Source organism: Dipteris shenzhenensis, chromosome 8 (assembly GCF_047967505.1).
Source record: "Dipteris shenzhenensis isolate YYH24624 ecotype China chromosome 8, Dip_SZ_1.0, whole genome shotgun sequence".
In the NCBI taxonomy this organism is placed as follows: Eukaryota; Viridiplantae; Streptophyta; class Polypodiopsida; order Gleicheniales; family Dipteridaceae; genus Dipteris; species Dipteris shenzhenensis.
This window is the reverse complement of record NC_141603.1, coordinates 2,815,709-2,837,045: the sequence shown is the minus strand read 5'-3', so window position 1 is coordinate 2,837,045 and position 21,337 is coordinate 2,815,709. Positions and strand designations below refer to the sequence as shown.

Sequence of the window (21,337 nt, the reverse complement as noted above, 5' to 3'; positions counted from 1 at the left end):
GTGCTCCAGAAAGCAAGCTTCCATCGTATGGAGGCTAGGACCGGCAAGAACTGCTGAGCCAGTGTGATGTTCAGGCCTACCTGGAATCCCAGGTAACGTGTCGTCTGTCCTCTAGGGATCCAGCGAAACCCCAGGAAAATACTCCACTGTGAGCTGGCTCCCGGGTCCGTAAGAAAACCAACTGACTTATGCCAGTTGATTTTCGCTCCAGCCGCAAGGCAAAACATCTCTAGGGACAGTCTCACTCGCTCCAGTGACTTGACATCATCCTGCACGTATAGGGCTGTGTCGTCTGCGTACTCGGAGTCCAGCAGCTCGGCATGCTCTCGAATAGGGAGACGCATCCTGCGAAGACCAGTGGTGCGAGCTCGAAGGAAGTGTGTCATGGCCTCCGCAAAAAATAGGAAGAGGTAAGGCGCTAATGGACAGCCCTGACGCACCGAGCGCTCGAGTGTGAATCTCTCCCCCATCCTGCCGCTAATGATAACCCGACTAGAGGCCGATCTGTAAAGGCTAGCAATACCTCTAATCCACTCGTCCGGAAAACCGAACCGAGCGAGTGTACCTTCCAAGAAAGACTAGTCTACCCTGTCGTATGCCTTCTCAAAGTCGAGAAGGAGTATGGCAAGGTGCTGGCCACTGTGCTCGGCCCATTCCGTCGCCTCTGAGAAAGTGAAGATGTTGTCCAAGATGCTGCGATCTTGGACAAAACCAGTCTGGGTGTCATGAATCAGGTCGTGTAGCAGGGGGCGGATGCGACTGCTGATCATCTTGGCGAGGATTTTGTAGGCGGTCGGGAGGAGGGTGATTGGGCGCCATTGTCTGATCTCCTGGCGGTCCCCCCCTTTGGGGATGAGGCAAATCAGGCCTGTCGCAAGGCTCTCTGGCATCTGCCCGCTGGAGAAGATGTGCTGGAAGGCTGCGAGCAAGGGCCGGTGGATCTGCTCCCAAAAGGTGGTGAAGAAAGCTCTAGAGAGGCCATCCTCACCTGGGCATTTCTGCCCATCAATAGCACTCACCGCATCCTGCATCTCCGCAACAGTGAAAGGTGCGAGAAGGGTATCGCTCATGCTGGGCTGCACGAGTCTCGGTGTAGATCTCCACACCTCCTCCCTGCAAATTAGACCACGAGGGCCTGGGGGCTCCTGCTGGAATAAGGATCTGTAGTAGTCTGTCGCCAAGTACCGGACCTCATCTGGATCTGTCCTGACACTACCATCCTGCGCCCTAAGAGAACAGAGCTGTTCCCCTGCTGACCTCTGTCCATGAGTCCTGAAGAACTCCCTGCACATCCTGTCGCCTTTTCTAGCCTAGAAGGACTTGGAAGCATGAAATGAAAACTCTGAGCGACGCTGGGTGATCTCCTCTAGCATTGCCCAGGCCCGAACCTCCTACTGTCTGAGCTCCTCAGAGCCTGGAGAAGACTGCTGCATCCTCTGAATCGAGGCGAGGTCACGTCTGAGACCTCTCTCCCGCGCCCAACACCGCTGTCTGACCTGAATCGCCTCCTGCTGGCAAATGCGGCTAGACTCAGCAAGTGCCTGAGCTACCTGTGCTGCCATATCCCTGGTAGGGTCCCACTCCTGCTCCCATAGGTCCACTATCCTGTTGTGAACCGCTGCTCTGGTGTAGATGGAATCTGGGATCCGGCATGAACGTGGAGGTGAGGATTCAGAAGCCGAGTCCAGGACTAGGATGACTGGGGCATGGTCTGAAAGTGTCGTCCTTGGAACCACTCCTGACTCTCCTCCTCTGCCAAGCGCCCAATCGCTGACATAGAAACGGTCCAGTCGCTCCGGGAGTCTGCCTCCCTCCCTCCTGTAACCCCAAGAGAAGTCCAGACTCCCAGGCCATCTGCGAAAGGAAGGCTCCCTCCAACTGTCCCGACCTCCCACTGCAAAGAGGAAGGAGTCCCAATCTGCCTGTTCTGCCTGAGCTATACCGAGGAACTCTGGGCCCCTTCCCTGCTAATCCTCTGAGGTCTCAAGGTTGTTGAAGTCCCCTCCTACAATCCAAGAGTCCATCTCTGGCAATAGGTCTGTCAAGGATCTCCAAAAAACGGATCTACGTCTGAGATCATTCGGGGCGTAGATATTGAGGATGCCAATGCGGGATCCCTCAATATGCAAGCCCACCCAAAGCGCACGTCCTGGGATCAAAGTGCAAGAACCAAACACATGCTGAACTAGAGAAGCGTCGATGGAGGTACAGACGCCCCCGCTTCTCCCCTGCTCGCCAATCGAAGGTTCCCAGTAGGTGTGGGAGCGTCCTGTGAGGACCTTCCCACAAATACTAGTCTGTGAAGCCGAAAGCTTGTGTTCTTGTAGTAGGAGCACATCTATCTTTCCCACCAAAGCTGGCTGGAGCTCCTGTCTGAGCACCATCTTCCTGGGGCCACGGGTGCTTGATGAGTGGAACCCGTTGACGTTCCAAGAGATAATGCGTAAACTCATGAGGAGGGAAGGTGGGCCACAAACAGCTGTCTGCTTGCAGTCGAAGTCGAAGTGGTCGGAGGATGTCCTGTGTGGAGACGAAGGCGCTTCTGTGAAGGTTTCGAAGGAGAGGCCGGATCATCGGACCCATCCTCTAAAACCTTCAGCAGAGGGGAAAGGCCCTTCGGCCCGTGGTGGTAAGCTCTCTCTAACCACTCGACGCCTCTGCCAAGGAAATGCTGTAGAAGCCTGCAACCTCTGAAGTCCTCCAGGGGCGAAGCCCTTCCGCGTAGGCCCACTCCAGAGGTGGTCTAATAATGATTAGGAGTCGGAAACGTTTGGCGCTGTGGCGCCAACGCAGACGGACATCTCCCTCCTGCCACTGCTGCTGAAGAAGCTCCGCTGCTCTGCTACCAATCCAGTCCTGCATCTGCTCCTGGGTCTGGTCTCGTATCGTCTCCCAAACATTTTCATTCGTCCATTGCTCATTCCCTTCACTGGAGATAGTGAAGGAATAGCTAGGACCATCGTGCGGAGCCAAGATGGACACCTTACCCTCCGCTCCCTTGCGGAGGAAGAAGATGCTAATATCTAGGCATGCAGGAAAGGAGCCAATACCCGCTGCATCCAAGTAGTCGCAAGGACCTGCTCGGTAAAACTCCAATGGAAGAGCTCTAGGAGCAGCCCTTGGGCTTGGGAACGAAGATGAGGAGTCTGAACCGGAGGGAGGGGTGCTGGCCACCTGTGGGGAAGGGCCTATCCCCGCCGTCGGGCTCGGAGGGATAGACGAGGGTGAGGTCTGTGCAGGCTTCAGGGCTGAAGGTGGCACAGGTGGGTGGGGGGGGGATTCCTTCTGGCTCATGCTCGAGGAAGAGGGTGGAGCGGGAACCACTGGTGCGGGGGGGGATCCTGGAGGGGGAGGTGGGGGAGGGCGGGGTGAGGGATGAGGGGGAGGCTGGTTGACCTTCTCCTTTCCCTTCTCCTTCCCCTTACCGGGCTGCTGATGAGTAGGGATCATCTGAGGGGGCTCTTGCTGTGGCTGGGAAGGTTTTTTGGGGGCTGCCTTGTTGCCCTTCCGTTTTCGTTTGACTTCCGTCCAGCCTTCCCTTTCGGGAGGGGATGTCGCTGATTGGAGCGGAGTATCGTGAGCTGCCTGAATGGGGGTCTCTGAGATTCTGTACCCGTGAAGCGAGGACATGAGCGCGCCTGGTGCCCGAAGCCATGGCATCTCAGACACTGGTTGGGCCGACCAGTGACCAGAATCACCACACCTGTGTCTGTCTCTATCTCGAACTCCGAAGGGATGCTCTGTGGGTCAAGGACTGTCACTTTGACACGTGGCACCCCTTGGGCTGCCGCCGCATCAACGTAAGTGTCCTGCATAGGCCAACCAAAGTGCGCCCCCAGGTCCTTGATGATCGGGCGAAGCTCGGTTGCAAGACTTGGGAAGATAAGGGTGACTGGGTGTCGAGGAATGCGAAAGCGGGAATTGAAGTCCGCTACACTGAATCCCCTGTACCAAGGAACCATGAGGATGATCTTCCCACCCACAGAAGTAGGGGATCGCCTGACTATGTCGCTCGCAGCCTGTGCTGAGGAGAGCTTAAGCCAGAAAATGCCACGTCCCATGAGTGCAACCTCAATGTGACTGTCCTCGAGGTAGAGGGTGGACTGCAACCAGTCCCTGATGTCTGCTCGTGAAGGCGAGTAGCTAATGACCCTCCCATAAACTGATGTCTGGAAGAAGTCCGTGGCGGCTTGCTTCACCAAGGAGACCTGGTGCTCTGTCAATGTAACGCGATAGGCTGGTGGAGGGGGGGTCCGTCTGGGCCACCGGTTCCGGGCACGTAGCCGCCATATCGCTTGACTAACTGCGAACTCCCGAGGCGGGTGAAGGGAAAAAGAAGAGGGAGGGGGAGAGGTAAGGTACTAAGGGTGGAGGAAGGTGGGCGGGGACCAAGGGGGTGGCGGGGGCAAGGGAGGTGAGGTGGGTTGAGGCGGGAAGGTGAGGTGAGGTGAGGTGAGGTGAGGTGAGCGGAGTGGTGTGAGGCGAGGTGAGGAGAGGTGAGTGTTGTGGAGCGGGGTGCGGGGGGGGAGCGGTGAACGGAGCAGGCGGAGTGGAGCGGAGGGAAGGGGCGAGGTGAGCGGAGCAGAGGGGGAGACGGGTGGGCGGAGTGGAGCGGGTGGGTCGAGGCGGGTGGGCGGAGTGGGGCGGGTTGGTCGAGTCGGGTGGGCGGAGTGGAGCGGGGGGGTGGGTCGAGGCGGGTGGGCGGGGCGGAGCGGGGCGGAGCGGAAGGGGAGGCGGGTGGGCGGAGTGGAGCGGGGGGGTCATCCTTTTTTCCGGGTTTGAATACATGAGCCTTAGGCCAAAGGCTCTAGACGAACTCGTCCACCTTTTGAGTTTCTCTAATCTCGGTCATTAGAGCACTCTCTAATACGGTGAAACTCATATTATGCATAATACGTGACAACGCATCAGCAACTTTATTATCCTTCCCTCTTCGGTACCGAATCGTCAAGTTAAACTCCTGCATGAGTTCTGCCCACCTAGCTTGGCCGCCTCTCAAGTCAGGTTTACAAAAATGTTTTAGAGTATCATGATCAACATCAACATAAAACTCTGACCCAAATAAATAATGTCTCCATGTTTTCAGAGCATGGACAACAGCATACAACTCTAATTCATGAGTTGGCCAATTTTGTTGAGAGGGAGAAAGCTTCTTGCTTTCAAAGGCTACTGGCCTTCCCTCTTGGAGGAGAATTGCTCCTACCGCAATGCCACTTGCATCGGTTTCAAGGAAAAACGGTTTCTGGGGATCAACTATTTTTAACACCGGTCCTGAGACCACAGCTTGTTTTATGGTGTTCAAACTCTCCTATTGATTGTGTCCCCATATAAAAGGTACTTTATCTCAGGTCAGGTCAGTCAATGGCGATACTATTTCGGAATATCCTTTGATATGCCTTCGATAAAATTGGACAAATCCCAAGAATGATCGCAAAGCGGTCAAACTCTGAGGGATTGGCCGAGTTAGTATCGCAGCCACTTTCTTTGGATCCATTTCTACCCCCTTAGGAGTAATAATGAATCCTAAATATTCAAGTCTTACCATACACAGTACAGTTTTCTTTTTATTTACATAAAGACTGGCTTTCCTCAAAGTATTGAACACTATTCTTAAGTGTTCGTGATGCTCAGCAATACTTTTGTTGAACACAAGAATATCGTCAATAAAATGTACTACAAACTTCCTGATATACGGACGTAGTAAATCGTTCATAAGCATGACGAATGTAGTTGGAGCATTGGTAAGTCCAAACGGCATTACCAAAAACTCATAATGTCCAAACTTGCTTCTCGAAGCGGTTTTATGCACATCCTCGGCTCCAATACGGATTTGATGGTAGCCACATTTAAGATCTATCTTACTGAAAATTACGGCCCCATGTAATGCATCTAGCAAATCATCGATCCAAGCCATCGGATACCTGTGCTTAATAGTGATATTATTCAATGCTCTGTAATCGATATAGAGGCGAGAAGTATCATCTTTCTTTTTTTTTAATATCACTGGCGAAGCAAAAGGTGAGAAACTGGGTTGAATCTGCCCCAGCTGAGGCATTCTTCCAGTTGTCTTCATACCTCCACTTCTTCGGTAAAACTTAACCTATAGGGAGGTCTATTTACAGGTTCTGCCCCCGGGATTAGTTCAATCTTATGCTGAACATTCCGCTCTGGAGGTAATTCATAAGGTAACTCATCCCTAAAACAATCAGAGAACTCCTCTGCTATTTGATCAGCCAGCTTGGCCATCTCTCCATTTTCGGTAACATCAGTGCTAGCCGAAGGACCATCAATCGGCTCTACCGATGCTGTACAAAGAAACAAAAACTCTTCTTGAGCTTTTCAAACTTCCATTACGGAAACCAACGGTCCTTGAGGTATATCTTTTTCACCTCGTAAGACGTACATCACATCATTCATCTTGAATTGATAAATGTGCTTTTTCCATATGGCTGGATTCTTTCTGGAATGCCAAGCCTTACTCAGGGCTATGTCTGCGTGAGCAAGCTTTGTCATTTCAAAATCAAGCTTCTCAGCATAGTCTTGAATTCGAAGTTCCAACTGGGTAACCCTTTGGTCCCATACTTCAGTTGAACTCCCGTCTGCCATTCTGACTATATATGCATAGTCAGATGGGCTAGTCTTTAATTTCAGCCTCTGTACAAGCTTGGAGTTTATTACATTGTGCGTTGATGCTGAGTCAAACAACACAATGACATCATGATTGGCTACTTGCCCTTTCATCTCAATTAACTCCTTATCATTAAAGGCTGTATACCCCGTTGCTAGGACATTATCCGTGCACTAGTTACTAACTTAGCAACATATACACATAACAAAACAGGTACTGATCTTTGAGAAGATCCCACTAGTTGAATCTGCATTGGCATACATTGAAGACTAACCATTGCAAGAGGAAACTTATGATGTGGGAGCTCAGGCTCCATGAGCTGCTTACTGCTTACCCTCTGCAGCCCTTTGGCGATTGTTCACTCTCCTCCGCTTGGGCCCCATGAATTGAGGATATAAGAGCATTGGATAACTGAAAATTTTCTCCCCTCCACCTTATCCTTCTGAGCTAGAGAAATGACCAAACCTCCCCAGATGGTTGGATATATGGAGGAAGATAAGGGAAAAGAAGGAAAAAAAAAGACAGAATCAAATGCTATTAGTTGAGGAAGCGCGATGCTCAAAGACCAATCAGCAAGGTTGTGAATGACCAAATAGTCTTCTTGTCCTAAGCCGATAAGAAAATACGAGGGCAACCACCTACTCCTACAAGATCTTTTAGCCTTATCTGTTGGTGGGTCTGTCATCTAAGCATCTGGGGACTTTGAGAAGGACACCTTCTTCCTGGGGCGGCCTGGTCCACGGTTTGGAGAGGGGTTTGACTTCGGTCAAGGAGGCTTGGCTTCGGCGAAGGAGGCTTGACTGTAGTCAACCAAGCCATTCCGGTCGAAGAGATTTGATTGTAATTAAGGAGCCTTGATTGTCGGTCAAAGCCCTTAATTATTGTCAAAGAGGGTTGACGTTGTTCAACAAGAGAATGAATGTATGTGCATTGGTTTATATGGTGGGGACGCACCACAGAGACTAAGATTAGTCTAGAGTTTTATATTGCCTACAAGTGCTAACAATTAATGGGTGCTATGGTTGGGTGCCTTTTATTTTTTTTTGTTGGTACCAAGAGGGTTTATTGCCCTATTTTTATGGAGCACAAGTGCATCGTAGCAAAAGCCTACGCCCACATGTGACCAAGGGTGGCATGTACCTAGGAAAGTAGCTAGGATTGTGACAAGTGGCAATTGCTAATTTTAGGGAGCTGGGTCTATCCACTCTCTCTTGTAATATCCAATTCACGTATCTGGGAGCTTCAGCTTGCCAGCTTTGTACTCTTTTGTTTGTACTACGCTGCATTGCTAGCTGGCTCACGGTAGGCTTATTGATGGTATCAACACCCTGAGCTCGTCTTTTGTTTAACATCCTTAGAAAGACCACCTGCGTGAAGATTGACATCATCTAGATGCTCGTTGTATGGAGCACGAATATTTTCTCACAAGCACCCGCGCTTTGGCCTTGGACTTCATTGCTTGACAAAATTCATTTCACATTCCTTAAGCTAATTTTATGCGTCACCCACTCTACAGATACGAGGGAATCCCGACCTTCCACACGCCTACTTGAACGTTTGTAGAATTCTTTTCATAATGCACGCTCCGATGCCCAAGTCCAATTGAACGAAGTGTTTCCAAGTTCCACTGGGAGAACTGGTTAGTATGATGAAGGTTCTTTCGTCCAAACTCCTCAAAGATGAGTCCTTGGGAATGGACTTCTCCTTGTTAAAACACATCAGTGAATGCTGATAGTCTTTTGGAAGGCCCTCGTCCCCTTTCGCAATTCATTTCTCTCTTGAATCGCAGCACCTGATTTCCCTCACTCTTGTTGTGTACCACACGGTCGTCGATGAGGGATGACACACACGTAGCAGATATCAGCTCCCCGATTTCACTGGCAAGACATTGCCGTGACATATTTCTTATATTGGATCATACTCCCGCGATGCACCATTCAACTAATTATATCGTTTCCGTGCAGCTTGCTAAATGTGCAAGCTGACAACAATGCCAGCGAAGACAGTCACTATCAAATTTCCTCACGATGCTCCTTCCTTTGTCCTCTTGAGAAAGATGCTGAGGTTGGCTCTGATACCAATGCAATCCCCTTGCTTGAGGTCTAGCTGTCTTCTGTGCTTATTTGCAGCCTTCTTATGTTTCTCTTGAGATCTCTCTATTGCTGTGCACACTTGGCTGAATGCTGTCTGGAGATCTTTGACATATTGATCAGCTGCAAATATCTCATCTTTGGTACTCAGGACTGGTGGCAGAATCACCTTTCCATATATGACCTCAAATGGGGCTTTTTCTGTGGAGCTATGACCGTATTATTGTATGCAAACTCTACGAGTGGAAGGTACTTTTCTCAATCTCATTTCTGATCAGCCACGTAGCATTTCAAAACGTCTAATATAGTTGAATTTGCTACTTCACTTTGATCATCAGTTTGGGGGTGGAAAGAAGAAGAAAACTTCAGGTTCGCCCCCATATTGCCAAACAAAGCTCTCCAAAATAGGCTGGCCATCTTGGGATCTCGGTCACTAACAATGGACTCTGGCATACCATGGTGCTTAAAGATTGGGCCATGAAAACTTTGGCCATGTGGTCTGCCTTAATGGTTTTGCATATTGGAATAAAATGGGCCTGTTTGCTGAATCTGTCTATAATAGTCCACATCCCAGCAGTACTTGTCTTTGATCGTGGTAAATCAAAGATAAAGTCCATTGCTAGCTCTCCCATGGTGCCGGAGGCACAAGAAGAGGCATCAATAAGCTAGGTGCCTTGTGTTTATCATATTTAACTTTCGACAAGTAACGCATTCTGTAACAAACTTATGTATATCTTTGCGCATGGCTGGCCAGTAAAAATATATCTCCAAGGCTTTGGTAAGCAAACAAGATTCAACTTTGGGAGAAGCACCTCTTGAGCTGAGGTACTCTAGATGCATACAGATGTATGGGGTTATGCATAGACTCGCATCATTAATGGTTCATTGCACTACTTGGCTTTTATCGATGACTACGTTGGGTCTATTTTCTCAAAGAGAAATCTGAAGTCTTTTCTAGATTTCAGTGTTCAAAGACATGTTATGTAATGAAGGGGAAAAAGGGGCCAAGTTAGAGGTCTTTTAGGTGGAAAATGTGGAGGGACTATATAAGTCTTCATCCACCCCCTACTATGTACTTTTTGGATGTGACATCTAATCCTATCTACCACCTCATTCCTCCTACGTGCTGCCTACTCTCTCTCTCTCCCCCTTTCCTCTCCTTCTTCCCCTCTCTCTCTCTACCTTCTGCTCCTCTATCCCCTTTCTCCAAATCTGTCCCTACCCCTTTTCTACATTGGTATCAGAGCACTTTCTTGGGCGTGGAATGCAAATGAGGCTGAGAAGAAGCCTAAAGTGACTGATTGGAATGCAAGAAAATCAGCAGCAGCACCATTTTCGAGGTTTCACACAGGTACAGGAAGCAAGATGCCATATGCTAAGCCATACAGGTCATTTGATGCTAAGTCAGTAGCTAAGCCAAGTGTTGGGATTGAAAAATCAGAATGTAAACAACACACCAGGGCTATTATGGACAGTAGAAAGAGGGCAAACTTATGCTTCAAGTGTGGTGAGAAGTGGACTCCTGAGCATCGGGAAGCTTGCAAAATGCGTAACAGTGGTACTACAAAACTCAACATGATTATTGAGATATCGGATGATGAGGATTTGATGGATGCTTCTGAGACTTTGGATGCCACTCATGATGATTCAGAGGGTGCACAAATCGTAGAAGAAGCTCCAGATGTTTGAGCCACGAAGGGGGCTGATTTTCCCCGGTGGTGCTAATGAACATAATATGCATGGTATACATTCCGATGACACTCAGCCCGTATGTAACATGCGAGGCTGTTGGCCTAAATTCTTTCATGTGGAGCATCAGGTTGCTATGCCTTTTCTTGTGCGAGATGGGTGAAATCAGCATGGATTTAAATGCCCTATCACTCAGCTTTGTCCACAAGGGTAGAACTGTAACATTGCATGGCATTGGCAGTCCTAAATTTCAGGTCATTTCAGCAAGGCGGTTAGCCAGAGACCTCAGGAAGGAACATGTTGTCTGCATTGAATGTGTTAGTATCTCAAGGGAGTAGCATTCCCTATGTTGAGGATTGTGATATGTAGCAGTTGGTATCGGAGTTTGCTGATGTATTTGCTGATATGCCATCCGAATTGCCTCCCAAGAGGGATGTGGATCATGCCATTGTTCTAGAGCCTGGCAGTAGGCCCATAAACAAAGCCCCATATCGTCTTTCTAAGGTTGAGCGGGAGGAAGTGGTAGTACAGGTGCGGGAATTTCTTGAGAAGAACTTCATCTATCATTGCACTTCTCCTTTTGCCTCTCCGGTGCTTCTGGTGAAGAAGAAGGATGGATCATACCGCATGTGCATTGATTACAGGGATCTAAATAAGGCCACTATCAAGAACAGGTTTCCAATCCCCAGGATAGATGACCCGTTGGATGAACTCAAGGGTGCTCAGTGTCTCCATCCACCCCCTACTATGTACTTTTTGGATGTGACATCTAATCCTATCTACTACCTCCTTCCTCCTACATGCTGCCTACTCTCTCTCTCTCTCTCTCTCTCCCCCTTTCCTCTCCTTCTTCCCCTCTCTCTCTCTCTCTCCCTCTTCTGCTCCTCTATTCCCCTTTCTCAAAATCTGTCCCTACCCCTTTTCTACATGTTAGAGAACCGAACATGCAGAAAGATCAAAGTTCTCATATCAGATAGAGGAGTTGAATACATGTCTTCAGCATTCATGAACTTTTGTAAAAGTAATGGCATTCGAAGGCAATTCACATGTGCAAATACTCCTCATCAAAATCCAGTAGTAGCTGAAAGGAAGAACATGACTTTAGCAGAGAGTGCGAGAGCAATGATCTTTTGAATTAGTATTGGACAGAAGCAATCTACACTACAATCTACTTAATCAGCTTCTGACCGAACCGATATAGGGTAGACACCTTATGAGGCATTCATTGGATATGAGCCATGCATGGAGCATCTTCACATATTGGGATGCTTAGCATATGTCCACGTACATGATGATCATCGTAGAAAGTTGAATGTCAAGTCATGTAAATGTATCATGGTTGGCTATAGTGAAGAGAGCAAAGCATACAAGTTGTAGGATCCCATCAACCGAAAGGTCATAACCTCCAGAGATGTAGTGTTTGATGAAGAATCAAAATGGAATGCATCAAATACACAAGAGACTCGCTCACCGACTACTCAGTCACCTACAGAGAAGGTTGATGAAGAGGAGCAAGAACTGCGAGAGGATCCCGTGGAAGTAGAACAATTCAAACGATCTATATGAGAAAGTGGACCACCAGCAAGGGTGACATACGCTTAGAAAGGCAAAGCAATTCAAGGTGAAAGCACCAATTATGCTCTTATGACTACCATCATGGCTATAGAAGAGCTAGTGTACTTTGAGGATCCAGTTGACAAGGCAGAACCGTAAACTGCTACGAATGAAGAGATGGATGCTTTTGTTGGGTACGGGAAGCAATGGAAATGGAGTGGAATGCAAGGGAGCAAAGAACAAGCTGAAGGAGCATGAAGTACTTGCAAATGGATAATGAGAAAGTACAAAGGGATGGCCTATATGGCCCCGAAGTCAATCATATGGTTCACCAATGAAGTCAAACTAAGGGTTGATTGAGTCCTAAGACTAGCCTACAAGGCCATACAAGGCTAAGTGCTAATAAACCCCCCTCCATGGTATGGCTGAAGTATACTTGGAAACTATATCATGGTTTTGTCATGTTGACATAGAGAGTGTAGAGAGCGGTGGCATTTACAATTTATCTGCGGATTTTGTTGCTGACCTCTTCTTACGTTGGAGGGATGATTCGTCACCAAGGAATATGAGCAATGCATTGCATATGCACTTAGAGCTGGAGGGACCTTAACAGGAGGTATAAGATTACAAAAGAGTTTGTACTTGAAATTTGTATATGATTTTTTTTTTTTTGTTGCAAAAAAGAGACTTCTATTAAGTAAGAAAGAAACTCGCTAGAGCAAGCTCTGTGTGGAAATACAACATGCTAAGCATGTAATAAAAACACCTGAGAAGAATGAGGTAGAAAGAAACCAAGGCTGAGGTTGAAAATGCCAACTCAACCTTGTAGAAGTCTCAGCAAGGAAGGGAGAGTCTCTTCAATCCCTGAGAAAAGTAACTCTCTTGGAGGAGGCTGCTTGAGAGGATCCCTGCATGGTCGCCCATATGGCCATCAGAGTGTGTACCGTATCTGTCCAAGTACTGGCCAAGATCTGAGAAGGGTGAACCTAAGAACCCTCCATAGCCTCAGTGCATCTGGCTCTCCAAATGTGCCATGATTATGGTAAAACCATATTGTAAATAAAGTCCTTTCTTTAAATACAGAGTGCCAGCATTGTCTATGCTCTTGCAACCAGCCTAGAGTCACTTAAATTGGGAGTCACTTTAAGAGACTCCCAATTTAGAAGAGGATCCTCATAATTCACCTGAAGAGGCACTTTTTTGGGGGTGGTGAGGCACTACTATATGAGGCTTTGGGAGCGGTTTGGACCTTCTATGTCCTTGGGAGTCAACATCCCACTAATAAGCTATCTCACTACTTCAATGATGTTTCCATAATCCCATTCTGACATAACTTTCTTATACTCTATCTCTAGAGGCCTCTATATGAGGGATGTGTCTAGCAGCACATCTAAGGACTGATGTGCTAGTTGTGTTGAGGCCTACCACAAATTTGGATTGAGGTCATTCAATACGCTCAGACTTACAGCCTGCAGGACACCACAGCTAGAAATTTCCTAGCGTTATACTATGGTATCTTCTTCCTTGAGGAGTATGGTATGAGATAGTTATATGCACCTCCTTAGTGGCTGTTCTGGGATATTACTAGGACATGAATGCAATGTTTTCTGCTCTTTCCAATTTTCATTTTACTTGAGTTTGACCAGTTCTATATGTGTATCCTTAGTGGTTCTGTAAGGAACCTTGTCCCTTTTGTAGATCAAGGCCTTCTCTCAATAGTCAGGTTTTGAGGTCAGCGGGCTTTTCTTGTCTGGCGTTTTCTAAGTTAGGAATGTAATTTTGCATCTTTGTAGGAAGTGGGAACATTAGTGTAAGGGGTTCATTTAGTTTTTTATGTTTTAAATAATTTATTCCTTCTGTAAATTCTTTTTTTCATTCTCTACATATGAGAGAGAGAGAGAGAGATTTTATTCATGTTCTTTGGAAGATTTTATTTCTTGATTTGCTTGTTTATTTTTGCTTAGTCACCTTCTTCCTTTCTTCTTTATTTCTTGTTTTCTTTCTCTTTTGGTTTTTTGACGTATTTTAGTAAGCACTGGGTTTGCCCAAGAGACTCTGTGGGTCTTTAGAAACCTAGCATAGCTGCTTATCCTTGGGCACTGATAACGACATAAGTGTTGCTTTGCTTGCTAAGTACGTCTTCCTTTTGTTTTTCAAAAAAAAATTGTTACCTCTTTTTTCTTCTCTTCCGTTTTCTCTTTTATTTTCTGTGTCGATTTTTTGACTTTAGAACAACAAAAAATCTAAATTTGTACAATTGGATATATTCTAGTCTTACAAAGGTATATTTTTTTGTCTAGTGTTTGATTGTTTATATAAGAATCACACAGAAGCTCACGTGCATTATTTTTGCTATTTCAATGGCATCAGAACATCTCTTTGCCACTCTTGTTATTCTGATGTTGCTTTTGAGATCTGTTGCAAGGTTCTCCCTTCAATCTCCATGCGCATCTGTTTTCTCTCAGCTCATCAAAGGCAGATTGAATGATTCACCTTGTTGTCATTGGGATTGGCTCCTGCTGTCAAATAACATTTTGGCTGGATGGAAGCTCTTTCCATGCTTCGAGTGTACTACATCTCATTAGGTGGCTCCTGCCAATCGCATGACTGAGTAGAGGGATCTCCTCAGCCCTTCATGTATTTTCTTCAGAGTCATATTAGGTGTTAGTAACATCTTATTTGGTCTTTTTATGGATCTCTTTTCTTGTAGTGGCGACACTCATAACTGTCAGAGGGTTGGCTGGAGGTGTTTATCTTGTTTGCTTGTCTTTGGGTTTTCATAGAAAGTGTGCAGAGGGTTTTAAATTGGTGTTCTTCAATGCTTAGATAAGTCTCTTGCTACAAACTAAGAAAAAGGGGTCTTAATACTTACCTCGTAACTGTGAAGTTGCATGTTGACGTTCGGCTCTCGTAACTTGTGTGTGAATGGCAATAGATTTTACAAATAATGCCTTTGCCTTTTCTTTTTCTTTGGGTTTGGGCAATTTTGCAGCATGCATCGGATGAGAAATACAACTTTGAGAGGATTTCAAAATCCACAGTTATTAATCGTCAACCTCTCCTGAGGTAGGTGTGATGTCTGCTATATGTTGTTGTATGGTCCCACACATTGGGACATTGTCGATGGAACTTTCTGAACGACTCAACATTAAAACTCCAATGAAAGACCAGTAATAACTGTTGATCTTTGCAAAAGGTGTTGCTACACCTGATTATCAGCTCTTGGAAATGAATTTTTCAGGCCTTTGCCTTTGGGATTCTCAGCTGCTGAAGAGGTGATTGTCACAACACATATTGAGACTTTTAGGTAATGAATGCTACGGCAACCCTTTCAACATTGAAGTGTTTTCTTGGTGCCCCCTGGCAGGTTGTCGTTCTTTCAGGTTCTAAATAAAATCAAAAGGGCTTGATTGCTCTTATTCTATATGTAGATGCAATAGGGAGAGCCATTCAACATATAGGAGCTAGAACATAATGAATTTGTTCTCACACTTGGAACCGAATTTATGCCACACTTTAAACCTTCACTAGTGGAAGAATATTTCTTGTCAGAAGTTTGGAAAACAAGAGAGGCAAGTTGCAACCTAATTTGAAATAGCACAATCAAAGAAGATGAAAGTCAGTAGGAGGCGATTCAGGTCAGGCAGCAGTGGTGGGTGAAGGAGAGGGGTCTCAGACGAGATCTTGCCTCGATACAACGGATGCAGCAGTCTTCTCCAGGCTTTGAGGAGCTCAGACGACAGGAGGTTAGAGCCCGAGCCATGCTTCCAAGTCCTTTTGGGCTAGGAAAGGCAACAGGATGTGCAGAGAGTTCTTCAGGGCTCATGGCTAGAGGTCAGTAGGGGAACAGCTCCGATCTCTTAGAGCGCAGGATGGTAGTGTCAAGACAGGGACTTGGCGACAGATTTCTACAGATCCCTGTTCCAGCAGGAGCCCCGAGACCCTCGTGCCCGCCGTTGCAGGGAGGAGGTGTGGAGGTATACACTGTCGCTCGTGCAGCCTAGCATGAGTGAAACCCTTCTCGCCCCTTTCACCGTGGCAGAGATGCAGGATGCGGTGAGCGCTATTGATGGGCAGAAATGCCCAGGTGAGGATGGGCTCTCTAGAGCTTTCTTCACCACCTTCTGGGAGCAGGTCCACCATCCCTTGCTCGCAGCCTTCCAACATATCTTCTCCAGTGGACAGATGCCAGAGAGCCTTGCGACAGGCTTGATTTGCCTCATCCCCAAAGGGGGGGACCGTCAGGAAATCAGACAGTGGCACCCTATCACCCTCCTCCCGACTGCCTACAAAATCCTCGCCAAGATGATCAGTAGCCGCATCCGCCCCCTGCTACATGACTTGATCCATGACACCGAGACTGGTTTTGTCCAAGATCGCAGCATTTTGGACAACATTTTCACATTCTCAGAGGCGACGGAGTGGGCCCAGCACAGTGGCCAGCACCTTGCCATACTCCTTCTTGACTTTGAGAAGGCGTACGACAGGGTAGACTGGTCCTTCTTGGAAGGTACACTCTCTCGGTTTGGTTTTTCGGACGAGTGGATCAGAGGTATTGCTAGTCTCTACAGGTCGGCCTCCAGCCGGCAGCGGCAGGATGGGGGAGAGATTCACCCTCGAGCGCTTGGTGCGTCAGGGCTGCTCGCTTGCGTCCTACCTCTTTCTATTTTTTGCAGAGGCCATGACTCACTTCCTACGAGCCCGTACCACTGGTACCACTGGTCTTCGAGGGATGCGCCTCCCTATTTGGGACGATGCAGAACTTCTGGACTCCGAGTATGCAGACGACACGGCCCTGTATGTGTAGGATGATATCGAGTCACTGGAGCGAGTGAGACTGTCTTTAGAGGTTTTTTGCCTAGCCACTAGGGCGAAAATCAACTGGCATAAGTCAGTTGGTTTTCTTACGGATGCGGGAGCCAGCTCACAATGGGGTATTTTCCTAGGGTTTCGCTGGATCCCTAGAGGACAGACGACACGTTACTTGGGATTCCAGGTAGGTCTAGATATCACGCCGGCTCAGCAGTTCTTACCGGTCCTAGTCTCCATACGACGGAAGCTAGCCTTCTGGAGCACGGCTCGGCTATCTTTGGCAAGCAGGGCCCTTGTGGTCAACCAGGTCCTTCTTGCCACCGCTTGGTACGTGGCATCTTGCTGGTGTTTCTCGAGATCGTGTGTAGCCCAGCTGAGGAGACTGGTGTAGAACCTTCTTTGGTCTGGCTCAAATGGTTCCAGCACCACCAGAGCCCGGATCGCCTGGCAGACGGTCATTCTCCTAGAGGGGGTGATTGGTAGCCGTCTATCTGGTGGATTTTCACTTCTACCCCATTGACTCAGCCCCGTTCCCCCTTCCTCCGTAGCCTCATCTCGGTCTGGAGGAAGTTGCGGCATAGCCTGTCTCAGGTTCTCCCCAGCTGTCGAGAGGAGATAGACAGATAGCCCCTGATCTGGAGCAGCCATGTGACAGATGATACAGATCGCCAGCTTGGAGAAAGATCCCATATCCCATGGGCACTCTGGGCGCGTGGGCCTGCGCGCTGGCTCCGGGTTTGGAGGGACGTCTATAGCCAGTTGAGCCCAAGCGAGTTAGCAGCAGCAGTAGGTACGGCACGTGGGATCCAGGCTCGGCGAGCGGAGATCGATGCTGCCATTCCTATAGGTTGGAGGATTCCCATGATCACCAGACAGCTCCTCTCGAGAGATGAGAGGTGGCTACGGCAGTTCACACCCCGTGGCATTCCTTTGGTGGTTGCAGGCCTTTCCTCGGACTCCTCGATTCACTTCTTCTCCGTCGTCGATGATAGCCGTCTCCAGAGCAGAGAGGCCGTGATCGACCCCCAGCTTCCCTGGCAGCGCCTTCGCATCATAGGGCTGCAAGGGAAAACGTGGCATATAGACCTCCTAATTATGCAGGACCAGGACTGGAGACTCTGGATTTGGGAGGGCCGCTCCTTGACAGAGGTGGAATGGGACCCAGGGGAGTGGCGTTGGCCACCATTGGAGACCTCAGAGAACCCTACCCCCTTCTTCTCATACAGTGCGCGTACTGGTAGGCATGCTCTTGGGGCTCTCCAGCGCAGGCTATCCACACAGGCACATAGTTGGTATGCCCAAGGGATATCTCTGGTTTTTCTTCGCACATTCTGGAAGACTCTTTGGGCAAGCTGGCGGCCGAGGAAGATCTCTTACTTTCTTTGGATGGTGGCCCACAAGGGGCTACCAGTTGGCAGCTGGTTGAGGCAGATGGGGCAGGAGGGGCACTGCCAGATGTGTTTTCAGGAGGAGGAGTCCCTGAAGCACTGCCTTTGGAGCTGCTCGCATGCTCAGACAGTGTGGAAGGGAGTCATGGGGATCTTAGCGAGGGTTGCACCCGAGCTAGGACCGGTCACTTGGGGAGCCGTTTGCTGGTGCAGCACCGAGATGGGACATCACTTGGCTTATGAGTTCTCTAGGCAGGATCCAGTTTTCTTCATCACGCAGGCCACCTAGGCATACATGGACAGCTTCCCTTGGCATCTGACAGAGACAGATGCAGGAGCGATGACTCGGCACCCAGTTTGGGAGATCATAGGGAGTATTGTAGGCTGGCATATCTGGACTTCCAGATGCGCGGAGACCTTAGGAGATCAAGCTTCTTCTACTACCCAGACCCTAGCTGACATTTGGAGCACGATCATTCACACGCTCAAGGGTCAATGGGATCAGATTCAGGGGAGTCCCGGGCAGGGAAGGAGAAGAGACGATGCTTCCTTCGCGACTGGGACCATCGAGAGCTGTTCTTCCAGCACTCTGCTTAGAGTCTTCAATGGCATTACTCCCCCCCACCGTGGCTGTTTGTCCATACTCCGATGATTATGCCCTGAGAGGCTTGTAATTAGTATTTTGTTACCACGGGCTGTATCCGTTTTGTGATTGCAGCCCGCTGGCCTTTAGGCCTTCTTGTACTCTCGTTTTCAAGCAATATAACTAGCACTACTTTTTGCGCAAAAAACAAAAAAGAAGACCTATTGGGATCTCTTATGCACTGAAAATGATAAATGTTTAATAGCGGGAGAAATTGTTGTAGGCTATAGGTAATAGACAAGGAGGCTGGGTGTGACCCAAGTTTGAATTAGGGGTGCCGTTTGGTAGAGAGACGAAGTGTGGCCTTGCGGTAGAAAATGTGCGGCCGCTAGGCGGCATGGTGGTAGCTAAAAGCATCAAGAATTGTCCAACAAGGAGGTTGGTGGTCTCTCAAGCAAGGCGGAATAAGGATGGTAATGTGGGACATGGTAGTCCTATAACATGTGGAGTAGTGGCAAGGCTTGAGTTGGCTTGAAGGACTTGAAGGATTAAGTTTGAGTCTACTTTAGTGTAGGACTAGTATAGCCTGGGCTATGTAAGAAGGCATGACGTCTTAGTTAGGACTAATGATCATTGTCTGCAAACTCTGAGGACCCTTGGAGATTGCTTCATGTATAGACACCCTTGTAGTAGTCTTGGTGGTGTGGGAGGCCAAGGTTGATTGTGCGAAGCTGTGCCTCTCATGAGACCCATACTTCATAGTTGTAAGGAAAGCGTGGATGAGCTCTTTGGTTGGGTGGTGAGTCAGCCCTAAAGAAAACTCCAATCGAAAGTTCACAAGCAAAATGATAAGAGCTTGTGAACTATGCAAAGTGCCCAAGCTATGGTATCCCAAAATGAAAATATGTTGAGAAAACTTTGATTAACAGCAATATGGATATGCATCTCATGAATCAAATCAGGATGCTTCCCAAGTAAAGACTGATTGTCTTCACTGGGATCGTATAGATAGTCCCCAAGAGAATGATTGGACTCTAAAGGCCTAAGTGGATTAGAGTTGAAAGGCTCCTTGCTTGCATGGTTGTTTCTCTCCGTAGCACATTTCACTTTGTTCCATAGGTTGCTTTGATCCATAGGGTCGAGAGTTGTGCAGCTATGGATTGGTTGGGTTTTATATGTTCACCCTTAGGTTAACCACTTTTGACTCTTCTCAGGATTGTGCGTCCATGGGAGAGTTTACTTCGTTTTATTGTATTTATAAAGAAATATTTTATTTTCAAAGGGGAACAAAAGATGTTATTTTGGGAGCTGCTATGATCTCATAAGTGGCATCAACTATTCTTTGGACAAATTTTATGTTTTATGTCCATCAACCGTAATGTAATTGATGTATGCATATCATACCTAAAGCTTTGCAAGGTGAAAGCTCTTATGCTCCTTACATTTGCAATTGTGCTGTAGTTTTATAATGTTAAGAGATATACGATGCAATTGAAACTATCATGTAGAAGACCGTGTTTTGTGCTATACTATATAGCTGCATGATATAAGCATTGGTCTTATTTTGAATGATTTGTCATTTGTAGCAGGCTGTCTGTACATTTGTGACTTTATCGTGTCATAAGAATGCATTCTTATAGACACCATCTTTATATCCAGGAGAAATGGATTTGACTTTGTTGAGGAAGAGCATGGACATCCAGGTCATCGTTTACAACTAAGTGCAGTTCCTTTTAGCAAGAACATTACTTTTGGTACCGATGGTAAGATTATTACTTACGATAAGAGAGGATCCTTTTGGGCTGGAATTTCAATGAGGCTTGCTTTAAAGTTAGTAACGTTCTATCACGAAGGATGCATGGGAGGATGCTTTTTCATAGGAGGTTTGGACTAAATGGGCTTGAGGCTGATATGCATGTGATGATGCATGTCAATTAAGACGCTTTATTTGGAGGTGAATGGTAGTAAGTGAAGGGGAGGTCATGATGCCTCTAAGTACCATGTTTGTCTATTGTAGTATTTTATTCCATACATGATAGGTTAGGTTCCTCAGATTCATAATATTGTAGGACTTAACATGATATATGTTCTCTTGCAAGCTTGTTGAGCTAATTTTGTTTGATGTAGACATGAGTTTCCTTTTTGTTATTATGAAGATCTTTATCATTTTCCTTGCAATTATCTTAGAGCCGTATTGAGAGAAAAGGTGGAAGAATCCTTCTTTATGAGTATTCTTGCTACTTTATAAAATCTAATATTTTTTTTGTGGATTTCATTTAAGAGCTCCTTCCTTTCTAATTTGTGTAGAGGATGTTTTACTTGGTTAAACCGACCGCACAATACTCTCAACAAAGGATAGGGAACTTGGGCCCAACAATAAGCTTGCCCTGTGATATGAGTTGCAACCACCTTAGATTATTTAAAATGTCAACAGCCAGCAAATCAGTTTTAAAAGGCACTTTTGAAGCGACTTTTGACAGTGCATTTTTGAGTTGCTCCTGTGAATTTTGGAGCTGTTCAGCTGCTTTTTGAGACATTACTATGCTCTTTTCCAGAGCAGCTTCCTATAGAAGGACATTCAGAACTATCTTGG

General features: G+C 47.3%; 1 protein-coding gene across 5 annotated transcripts in view; it reads left to right on the top strand.

Moving 5' to 3' along the window:
• PMS1 (DNA mismatch repair protein) overlaps positions 1–21,337 on the top strand; it is a 105,843-nt gene that overhangs the window by 49,737 nt on the left and 34,769 nt on the right. For all 5 annotated transcript variants that reach the window (XM_087378309.1, XM_087378306.1, XM_087378307.1 and 2 more), the window contains 3 exons: positions 14,954–15,027; positions 15,203–15,268; positions 20,404–20,507. In XM_087378309.1, coding sequence (XP_087234435.1) covers positions 14,954–15,027; positions 15,203–15,268; positions 20,404–20,507 — 244 coding nt within the window. The remainder of the gene's footprint in view (positions 1–14,953; positions 15,028–15,202; positions 15,269–20,403; positions 20,508–21,337) is intronic.